This window comes from Salvelinus sp. IW2-2015, linkage group LG18 (assembly GCF_002910315.2).
Source record: "Salvelinus sp. IW2-2015 linkage group LG18, ASM291031v2, whole genome shotgun sequence".
NCBI classification, from domain to species: Eukaryota; Metazoa; Chordata; class Actinopteri; order Salmoniformes; family Salmonidae; genus Salvelinus; species Salvelinus sp. IW2-2015.
The window spans coordinates 12693641-12705024 of NC_036858.1; the positions used below are offsets into that span (position 1 = coordinate 12693641).

General features: G+C 41.4%; 2 protein-coding genes across 2 annotated transcripts in view; one reads left to right on the forward strand and one right to left on the reverse strand.

The window, feature by feature from the left end:
* Nucleotides 1–7177, forward strand: part of LOC111978471 (katanin-interacting protein) — a 30047-nt gene extending 22870 nt beyond the window's left edge. Inside the window, exons 22-28 of the mRNA XM_024008555.2 lie at nt 787–851; nt 1189–1299; nt 3109–3341; nt 3718–3878; nt 4646–4731; nt 5108–5159; nt 5774–7177. Coding sequence (XP_023864323.1) covers nt 787–851; nt 1189–1299; nt 3109–3341; nt 3718–3878; nt 4646–4731; nt 5108–5159; nt 5774–5795 — 730 coding nt within the window. The 3' untranslated portion in view covers nt 5796–7177. The remainder of the gene's footprint in view (nt 1–786; nt 852–1188; nt 1300–3108; nt 3342–3717; nt 3879–4645; nt 4732–5107; nt 5160–5773) is intronic.
* Nucleotides 7178–7259: 82 nt separating this feature from the next.
* On the reverse strand, nt 7260–10999 carry cox6b1 (cytochrome c oxidase subunit 6B1). Its single transcript, XM_024008572.2, has 4 exons — nt 10891–10999; nt 9123–9236; nt 8641–8741; nt 7260–7497 (listed from the first exon to the last, which is right to left on the reverse strand). Exons 2-4 carry the CDS (start codon nt 9226–9228, stop codon nt 7444–7446), a joined length of 261 nt encoding a protein of 86 aa, XP_023864340.1. The 5' UTR covers nt 9229–9236; nt 10891–10999; the 3' UTR covers nt 7260–7443.
* Between the last annotated feature and the right edge of the window lie 385 nt (nt 11000–11384).

The following is an 11384-nucleotide window of genomic DNA, read 5'->3' on the forward strand; positions in this document are numbered from 1 at the left end:
CACCCCAAAGACTGGGGTCAGACAGCTCTGTAATATTGTCTGAGCTATTCACACCTGTCACACAATGTCCACTGTTCTCGCTCAAGGCTAACTACAGCTTCCCAGCTTCTTATCTGAGCTAACTGTTACTTCCAGCACACACACACAGACACCCAGGCRCCCAGACCAACAGTTTGTCAACATCCAATCACATTTAATACAGTTGCTAATCACGTTTGTTATAGTATTCAATCACATATGATATAGTTGCTAATCACGTTTGTTATATTATTCAATCACATATGATATAGTTGCTAATCACGTTTGTTATAGTATTGGGTTATAGTCCATTGTACACCACAGTCAGCAGTCTCATGATTCAMCCCCTCCTGTGTCTCTCTAAGATTAGCACAGTCTCGGTCACACAGTACAGCTTCACACTACTGATACATTTGTTGCTTCTCTCCTTTTAACACACACACATTTCAGACCGATACATTTGTTGCGTACACACACATATTTCACACAGTACAGCGCTATCTTTAACACACACACATTTCAGGCTGATATTCATGGTTAGGCCCTGAGCACTGGTRAGAGTGAGAACAATGGAAAATGCAGGTTCACAAGAGTCAGCAATTCAAACTTTAATGCATAAGAAGCCCTACTAGCTTATAGTTAGTTAAGCATGTCAAAAAAACTTTATAAAACCCCACACTAGCCACGGCCTATTTCATATTCTCAACTACAGTACTGCTATACAATATGAGATATAATCTTAAGGTTTGTGTCTTGTGTGGTTTTCAGAGCTGGTTCCAAAAGACAGGAGCACGCCAGCATGGACTATGAGGCCCCCATCATGCCTTGTGGATGTATCCTTCCTCCTGCTGCTCACAAGAAATAGTCCCACAGAATACAGTATGCCTTTACTAACATAACATGTCACCTTACATAGTCCCCTTACATGGACATGCAGAAATAATGCGACCAGTGGATAGAATTGACCCCAACAATAAATAAATCACCTTATAGTGGATAAAATTGACAAATATATATTATTATTGTTTTGCTTTTCGTAAATGTCATTACAATCAGTTTTGCCTGCTGGGATACTGTGATCTGGACAATCACTAAATTACTTGATGACTGCCAAAGGCCTGAGTGTGTACATGGCTCCACGTCGCTCTTCCTTAACCCTTGACCCACCAGTCATCTTCCAGCTGCAGCTGCTGACCACCTGGGGTGACCCCTACTACATCGGTATGAACGGCCTGGAGTTCTATGACCAGAACGATGAGAAGATCCCCCTCAGTGACAACAGTATCCTACCTACAATGTAAACACCACACACACACACACATACTGAGAACCATCACTGCTGCAATCTGCACTTGATGGTCGCTAGTCTCACTAGACCTGACTGGCTGAGCTTCACTATATACAAAAGTATGTGGACACCCCTTCAAATTAGTGGATTTGGCTATTTCAGCCACCCCTGTTTCTGACAGGTGTATAAAATCGAGCACACAGCCATGCAATCTCCATAGACAAACATTGGCAGTAGAATAGCCTTACTGAAGACCTCCGTGACTTTCAACGGGGCACCGTCATAGGATGCCACCTTTCCAACAAGTCAGTTCGTTGAATTTCTGCCTTGATGCTGTGAAGTGGAAACGTCTAGGAGTAACAATGGCTCAGCCGCGAAGTAGTAGGCCACACAAGCTCACAGAACGGGACCACCGAGTGCAGAAGCACTTAAAAATTGTCTGTCTTCGGTTGCAACACTCACTACCGAGTTCCAAACTGCCTCTGGAAGCAACGTCAGCACAATAACTGTTCGTTGGGAGCTTCATGAAATGGGTTTCCATGGCCGAGCAGCCGCACATAATCCTGAAATCACCATGCACAATGCCAAGCGTCCGCTGCAGTGGTGTAAAGCTCGCCGCCATTGGACTATGGAGCAGTGGAAACGCGTTCTCTGGAGTGATAAATCACGCTTCACCATCTGACAGTCCGACAGACAAATCTGTCTGGGTTTGGCGGATGCCAGGATAACGCTACCTGCCCCAATGGATAGTGCCAACTGTAAAGTTTGGTCGATAAGGAATAATGGTCTGGGGCTGTTTTTCATGGTTCGAGCTAGGCCCCTTAGTTCCAGTGAAGGGAAATCTTAATGATACAGCTTACAATGACATTCTAGACAATTCTGTGCTTCCAACTGTGTGGCAACAGTTTGGGGAAGGCCCTTTCCTGTTTCAGTATTACAATGCCCCCGTGGAAAGAGGTCCATACAGAAATGATTTGTCGAGATCGGTGTGGAAGAACTTGACTGGCCTGTACAGAGCCGTGACCTCAACTCCAACGAACACCTTTGGGTTGAATTGGAACGCCGACTGCGAGCTAGGCCTAATCGCCCAACATCAGTGTCCGTCACTAATGCTCTTATGGCTGAATGGAAGCAAGTCCCCGCAGCAATGTTCCAACATCTAGTGGAAAGCCTTCCCAGAAGAGTGGAGGCTGTTATAGCGGCAAAGGGGGCACCAACTCCATATTAATGCCCATCATTTTTGAATAAGATTTTCGACAAACAGGTGTCCACATACTTTTGGTCATGTAGGGTAGCTAGCGTGATACCTCGAGTCTGGCCTGAGACTGGTCACCAACCCTGGTCCTGGAAATCCACAGGGTGTATAGGCTTTCGTTATAGCCCAGCATTAAAACACCTGATTAGTTGAATCCGGTTTGTTTAGTGCTAGGGTGGAACGAAAGCCTGCTCTCCCTGTACTGTCGTCACTATCTGGCCAACTTGCAAAGTCGAAAACCCTGCCTAGTTCTCCAATTTATCTTCTTAAATTCTGATTTTAGATCTAACCTTAACCACCACTAACCTTAAATGAACACCAAAAATATTTCTTTTTTTTCTTTTTTTTCTTCACAAATGTCTACAATATAGCCAATTTTGATTTTGCAGCTTGGCCATAAAGTAGGAACCCAAGCCGGGACCAAGTTTGGTGAAATCCCAAACAAAAAATATACCCTGAAATAATTAAAGGGAGTCCTCTAGTGGAGGAAATATAAATGGCAGGAGTAAAGCCATAGTAGTCCATTCTTTAACAGTGCTTCTCCTAGATATTGCTGCGTTCCCAGACAGTGTGAATGTCCTGGACAGTGTGAACGGTGATGTGAGGACTCCAGATAAGCTGGTAGATGGCACTCATGATGGCAGACACATGTGGCTAGCACCGGTGCTCCCCGGACTGGTGAATCGCGTGTATCTCATATTTGACCAGCCAGTGACCGTGTCCATGATCAAACTGTGGAACTACTCCAAGACACCACAGAGGGGGGTAAAGGAGTTTGGGGTAAGTCAGTCTTCTGTTCTCTCTCCTCCTTAGTACGGTAACACTGACCATGTTCATCAGAGAGATCCAGAATTTAGGACTTGGGACTCTTGGGAATTTAGGACTCATTTCTGACAACAATGGACTAATAAAGTACTATTATTAATCTTACTATTAACTTCCCTAGATATTTTATGTAAACAATAATATGTTCTCTGTTTAACTTTCTGGGTGAAAATCAAAGCGAATAAATGAATGACTTACTGTTAGATAGGAACGTCTGTTCTTGAAAAGACACGAGAGTTCCTCCACTATGCTTCCCACAGTCTCCCGTGGGTAGCGTAATGGACGCCTGTTAGCCTTCCTTGTGTCTTCCTTTGTGTCTTCCTTTGTGTAGCTGTTAGTCGATGACCTCTTGGTGTATAACGGCGTCTTGGACAGCGTGAGCCAGGCGGCGCGGGGCATCCTGCCCACCTGTGACCCGGTGTTGCCCTACCACACTATCCTCTTCACCGACAACGCCCGCATCACCCACCGTGAAAGGAACACTGTAATCAGGTAACCCAGCATGGGATTGGCTGCTGTGACCTGATATAAGTGAATGATTTGCTCTGCTGCCTGTCCATCAAAATTCACACAGGTGCAGATTGGTTTGGCTGCTTGGCCAACAATTTGCACACATGCTTATTGGTTCTTCTGTCCAGCTGCTGTCAACGTGTTCATAGTGGCAGAGTATGTGAAGTAATTTACCATATTCATATGTTGTTAACGAAGCATGTGATAAATAAAATTTGATTTTAAATGAGTTGTTTCAAATGGAAGGAGACTGTGTAGGATAGTGGAGGAGCTGTCATGTCTTTACAAGGACGGACATTCCTATTAGTTCTATCAGTGAATGATTGGCAAGTCTTTTTCTTTGTTAAACGGAGATGTGCTCTCTCTACTCCAGCCCCCGCAGTAGTAGCAGACATCACGATCTGAAACAGTGAGTAACAGAGTCCCAGATTGGCCTTGTGTCAGTCAGCCCTCCCTCAGGTTGCGTTCATATCCCCAAGTCACCCCAGTCATCCCAACCTCCAACCCACAGCTTCGCTTGTGATGCCAAGTCCTTCAAGTTCCAACAGACCTCCTGGTCCCTTGTCACTCCACCTCTCTGTAGCTTCTTTGTAGGACATAAGACTTGGAGCTTCAAGCTTGCTTGTCTGTCCGTCGTCCATTTTGTGTCCTCCGCGGCTCCTGTGCTCCAGCCTTTCATATACCTGGCCAGATGATGCACAGGCAGAAATTAAACTGGTTTCTTTTCCCCTCCTTGTTTTGTTTTGCAGCAACTATGTGGAGGACCAAGATGTGAAGATGACCAATGAGAATCAGATAGTCCATCACAACAAGAAGAAACAAACAGCTGATCCAGGTAGCCAATGCAATTCAGTCAGAGTTTCTTTGTTCAGTAAATATACATTTTAAAATACCACGTGTAATACAATAAACAGTGAGAAGCAAATTAAACAAAAGGCTATAACTACCTTGTTACATTATCAATATTGTTAGAGGTGATATTTCTACACTATTATTGACCCAGATGTTTTGGTGTCTTTTAAACATACCAAATACAACAAAACATCTGTGTGAATGTCCCCCCTGCCTGCTGAAATGCAAGGGGAGAAAATATATATTTTTTAAACGAACTTGGAATTTTTGATGTTTTATCTATTTTTGTGTGTGAACAAACCTTAACTTTTTTGGACACTATAATTAACCAAAACCATATTTGGTTTCCCATCTTGCAGCGCTTCGGCCTAAAACCTGCATGACAGACACTGGAAAGCTGGGGAAAAGGAGGTACTGACAGACAGACGGACTGACAGGCAGACGATCAGAAAGAGAGATGGTGGTTGGTGTCTCACTGGTTAATTGTAGGGAACAGTAATGAAGGGATGAGGGTTTACTGACTATCTGCACTATCCCACTCTGGGGACTTTTAACACAAAGCCTTGACCAGCCGAAAAGAAAACAACTCCCATTGTCTTCCATCAGTCATTGAACTATAGTGTTGCCTAGTGACAGCTCTTGTGTGTGGGGTGGGTCTACTTTTGAAGAGGCTTGTACAGAACACATTGGGTTTGTATCCATCCGCACACAGGGTTGGCCTTCCACTTTCTGGTTGGATTGGTTGTCTTGTCACTCCGATCTCTCTAGACTCCAACAGATGTATAGTACCTGTGTAATACTATATCAGATTAATAGTACCTTTGTAGTACTACATCAGATGTATAGTACTTGTGTAGTGCTAACGTTACATCCGATTAGTAGTCCCTGTGTAGTAGTACTACATCACATAATAACTGTGTAGTACTACATAATATGTATAGTACCCGTGTAGTACTACGTCAGTACTGCGTCACACACGTCCAACCTTTTTGTAGTAACTCCAGTTGTGATTGTCCTTTTCACAGTGTCAGAGTGAACCTATATTAGGCTGCTATGTCGGCCATCTTTGTGCCTGGTGATGATACTACTCCTGTCTGTCGCTGCCCCTCTTGATGTTGTGCTGCGTTCACCTGCCTCTCGTGGTGCAGAGCTACTCAAAGATGAACTCCGTGGCAACAAGTACGCTCTTAATAGATGGGATCCAGATGCGACATTTTATGGATGAGTTGTGTTGATGAAAAGCCTAGTTTTAATAGCCCCTAGCCTAGTGGCATAACACATGACAATTGAGTAATGCACCTGCAATGTGCACCAACCCCATCTGAATGCTATGCAGTTAACCAGTTCATATTTTCTCTAGTCTAATATCTCACAGTCGAATGATTTTTCTAGGTGTCTGTGGTGTCGGATGGAGGTTTAACCTTTGAAAGGTTTTATAACGCAGGGTGGATAATATGACTGACTGTCTGTTGCATAAAGTAGAATCAGGCATCGGTACTGAGTATTGGTCACATTAAAGCAATTGGTCGGATACAGTTTTAAGCAGTTTTAAGCCATCCTAGGCCGCTGCATTTGCTTAACACAAAAACAGTACACTTGCTTAGATATACATTTTGCAATCCTGAATATATTAATATATAATATTTTTGATTAAGTAATATATCGGTGAAACTATAGACGTTCAACACTATGTATTACAAAGACATGTTTGCAAACTAAGTGACCTTTATTGAAGTTGTTTGATATGAAAACAGTTATTTGAGACACCCACTTGTAGCGATAGTTGTAGTTGTAGGCTAAAATGTTGTTATTTACAAAAGTTTAAATATATTATCAAGGTATATATTATTGTGTAAACAACATTTTGGCCTTTAGTTAGAAAAACACCTAAGAATATGTAACCATATGTAACCAGAAATATTTAATATGCAAACACTGAAAACATACCTCAAATAGGTAAAATGTGATCTTTACAAAGGGATGGATCTTTGCTGAAGTCTTATTTTATCTTGAATGTTTGAGTATAATCTATAGTTGGCGTGGTATACCTTATACCCAGTAGTATTTTGTTGCATGGACAAGTTACCACAGTTGTGGCTTCGGTTACAAATTTAAAAAGGTAGACCCTTGTATTTTTTAAAGAATTTGCTGCTTCATTGAGCCACAATATAGCCTATTTCTTACTAAATACTCTTGTATATGATAGAGGAGTTACATGTTGTTTTTTTTAAATGCAGTTTTATGTATTTGATTTTAAAATGTCAGTCTGTGGGTACAGGCTTCACACTGCACCTCAGTCATGCTTTGAGTGACGGTGTTATTACTGTTAAGTGTGACATTCCGTGTTGAAATATTTTTATTCTTTTTTTAATCTTGTTCAAATAAGTGTATTTTATTTGAATAAATAAAATGAAATCCTTTTAAAACAAGTGACAGAGTGAGTCTTGGTGTCATGATGTCACGTAATGCTACTTCTCTTCAATGCCCCCAGAAAATATATGGACTCTTCAGTTTGATAAATATCGCCCAAGACACTTTAATGCAGAATCTGCAACACAATTATTCTCTTTGATAAGGAATGACTACGGTATTCAGTTATACTCTGCTCACATTCCAGAGGAGTAGTGGACGACCGACCTGGAGTCCTACTCATACAAACATATTGCCATGAAGTACACTTCTTTGGAGATGCCATTCAAATTTTCCCTGGGAAGGTCCCCTGCTCCCTCTGGTCGTCCCATTTCTGGATCTGGGGGACAAACGGGTAAAATAAACATTTACTTGACAGACCAGATCGGTTAAAACCCCTACATGTTGACGTAGTTGTAACAGACCAATTATCCTGCATGATTTTTATTAGATTTGGATTGGGTATAGTCATACAGTATCTCATTTTGCGAAAGGTCAATGAACTCTGAGAGGAATCACGTTTGAATATTAATAACTCTGCTGACTAAAGAGTTTGCCTTTGTCACGTTCCTGACCTGTTTTCTCTTGTTTTGTATGTGTTTATTGGTCAGGGCGTGAGTTTTGGGTGGGCAGTCTATGTTTTCTGTTTCTATGTTGGTTTTGGGTTGCCTGGTATGGCTCTCAATCAGAGGCAGGTGTTTGACGTTTCCTCTGATTGAGAGTCATATTAAGGTAGGTTGTTCTCACTGTTTGTTTGTGGGTGGTTGTCTCCTGTGTCAGTGTTTGTCGCACCATACGGGACTGTCTCGGTTTTTGTAGTCTGTTCGTGAGTTCTTCGTGTTATATGTAAGTTCGTCGTTCAGGTCTGTCTACATCGTTTGTTGTTTTGTTAGTTATCAAGTATAGTTCGTTTTCGTCTTCGTCTGTTTTTGTTTAATAAAATATCATGTCATTTCAAAACGCTGCGCCTTGGTTCAATCCCTGCTCCTCCTCTTCGGATGAAGAGGAGGAGGAAAACCGTTACAGCCTTTTTATGGCCACTATTTGCTTGACTTGATAAGGCCGGAGTCATGTATAGCTCAGAATAGGGCTAATTGAATAAGGCCAGAGCTTTTTTCTCCAATAATGCTTACTGTCTGTTGTACCAGCAATAGTTGAAGACAGACCCCCCTTCAAATGATGTCTATAACCCTTTGAACCCAGTAACCTCTTTAATAAAAAATAAAAAAGCCATGCTTGAAATTCAGTTAAGTGTAGCAAATCACACTATGTACCATAATAGCCTGTTGTTTWGCTTTTTAAGTGAAGAAAAATGTGTAACAGGATGAGCAATGGACACATGACCTCAAATGACCTCAATGTACTTATAGACCAGTCAGTCAACCCACAGATTGTGTTATCAATACTGTAGGTCTACTTCAGAAATCCTTTCCAATTCACTTAAGGACTTTTAGCTAATGAAATAATATCTTAAAAGCATTACCCAGGAAATGGGGCACAGTGATTTGTAGACCCTCTTATACCAGTCACACGGGGCAGTGTCGACTCCTTTGGCGTCCAGGGATTTTTGGCAGCGATGATAATCTATAAATATAGCGACAACAATGGGGATGTTAGGGGAAAAATGTGCACGTCAATGAGTTCGGGGCAAGGGTTGTGGTCTTGTCAGTGGTCTTGTGTAAATATAAAAAATTGGATTACAGTCCTCTAAAAAGGTTACGGTCAGGGTCTTTAATTTGAACCCTTATTTTACCAGGTAAATGAATCACCTTTTTGACACACATTCTAAAATAGACGTTTTCCACAAGGACATGGTTCTGTCCACAAAATGAATTGGCACACACTAAACACATTCACAATTAAGAAAAGCACTGGATAGATAAAGGATTTATCTGTACTTGCCTACGTGACTGGTATGACTACAGGACCAGAGTCCTAGACTTTGACCTTGGAGTCCAGACTTACCCAGATAGTTGTAGAAGCAGTTCCTTGTCTGATTTTGATTGGGGAATCTGGCATCGAAGGGAGCAGTGCGGTAGTTCTGGAGCTTAGTCGCAATATCCTCTGCCATTTTTAGTTCTGTCGGGAAAACATGCTTGAATGAGGAGGATGCAAGAAAATGGAATAACCTCTGTCAAAAGCCTACAATGACGCTATCAATTGAAGGCAGGGCCGACCCCAGGCATAAGCGACATAAGCAGTTGCTTAGGGCTCCCGCCAGCTAGGGGGCCCCGACCCAAAAATATATAGAAATATATGTATGTACGTATGTATGTACGTACACACACACACACACTATATATTATACGTATGTGTGTGTGTGTGTGTTTATTATACATTTTTGGCAACTCAGTCATGTTCTCACCTTACTGAGAGTAAGAATAATAGAATATAGCAGGTGCAATTTCGAAATGTGGTTGTGCATCAGCAGTTTTTCTCTTGTTATGTCAGTCACTAACAGTCACTCAATTGGCCATGTCAGCTGACAATTTTTTGATTGGTAGTTAGTTTAGCCAGCTATCTAAACTTGTAGTAATCATGGCCGAAAACCAACCGGACACGCAGGGCAYGTGTCCATGGGCCCTGACCTCCAGGGGGCCCATTTTGATTTTGTTCATCATTCTCACTCAGATAGCATATTAACATTGCATAAGTCATGGCAAAATGTTTGGAATTGCAGGAAATTAGCTTTAAAACTGCAAAAAGTTCTCTCCACCCGATGGCAAAATATGTAGGATTGCAGGAAGTTAGCTGTAAAACTAAAGAACAAAATGTCTCTGCCCCATGGCAAAATGAGTAGAATTGCATGAAATGTGTTATACATTTTTTTACATGTTCTGTCCGCCCCATAGCAAAATGTGTAGAATTTCAGGAAATTCGCTGTAAAACTGCTAAATGTTTCTCTCTGGCCCATGGCAAAATTTGTAGAATTGAAATTCAGTAGAATTGCATGAAAATTGTTATACAATTGCAAAATGTTCTCTCCACCCCATAGCAAAATGTGTAGAATTGCAGGAAATGTACTTTAAAACTTAAATGTTTCTCTTTATCGTCAAGAGGGGGGGGCCACTAAAATGTTTTTTCACGAGGTGCCCCCCCCAACCAAATCTCGCTTAGGGCCCCCAAAAGGCAAAGGCCGGCCCTGAGTGAAGGTGACTAAAAAGCTCCTTAGCAGGTATGATGAGGCTATGTTTAGGCTACACTACAGACAAAATAGTMTAATTTCAATTGTCTACGACCTAAGTGTCGATTTTTAAGGAAAAGTACCAATAAGCATTTCTGTGGTTACAGACCAAATGTTGTCACTGAGGATAGAAGTGGGGCGCCACAAGCCTAATACAATGGCCACTTTTCTACATTACAGAACTTAATTAGACGAATTGGTATTTAGGTACAATAATACAGAAATACAATAGACTAATAGGAACGCCAATACAATGTTCTTAAGCATAATCACCCATATCTAAGAAGTAGCCTTCTTAATCAATATGAATTAGTCCTAATTACGTTTTTTTGTCTGTTAATTTAGAGTGTTGTATACGATAAACAAGTCACTCGCAAGCAAATGAGGAAATAAAATAACTAGGCGAATGATCGACTTGTTTGCTCATGGTTTCATTTTCAGAAKCTTCCCACCTTAAAACACTATATTCGTGTTGCATAAAATATGGTGTAGGCCTAATATAGGCAGATTTTTATTTAGGCTTATACTAAAAATGTAACAAATATTTACCTTTGTGGCAAGTGCTGCGTTGTTCAAAGTGACTATTGTACTGACGATGATGATACCCGAACACCACGCGTAGGTTCCCTTGGCTGATGACTGGAGTGCGCCCTTGCGCGCGCGCTGGTCTTGTGGATGTTGTAGCCGTGCAGTCCTATCAAAACGGTATGGCGGACGCAGGTCACATTGGAATGACTGAGATAGTTTAATCATGTGCAAGATCGATCACATACAACTAAGGATAAATCACTGGAAACCTTTAATTTTACCCAAAATATGGTAATTGCCATCATTTGTGTGATATTATAGGTGTATGGCAAAACATGATAGCCTACATTTTGCAGTTGAGGAAGTGGCAGTTTAACAGGAATTCTGTCCGCCTGTTACTAGTAGATAATTGATATAGGCCTGGCCTAATGCCAAAATAGGTTAGATAAGACAGAAAAAAAGTTTTTATTTGTAAATAATAACTGTAATCTGTACAGTATGTTACACTGATAACT

Excerpts from the sequence above, each read along its gene's own strand:
- cox6b1 (XM_024008572.2), bottom strand. The coding sequence starts at position 9,228 with ATGGCAGAGGATATTGCGACTAAGCTCCAGAACTACCGCACTGCTCCC. Across the intron at positions 8,742-9,122 it reads CTGCTTCTACAACTATCTGG|ATTATCATCGCTGCCAAAAA; the intron begins GTAAGTCTGGAC and ends CTATATTTATAG. Across the intron at positions 7,498-8,640 it reads CACTGTGCCCCATTTCCTGG|ATCCAGAAATGGGACGACCA; the intron begins GTAATGCTTTTA and ends TTTGTCCCCCAG.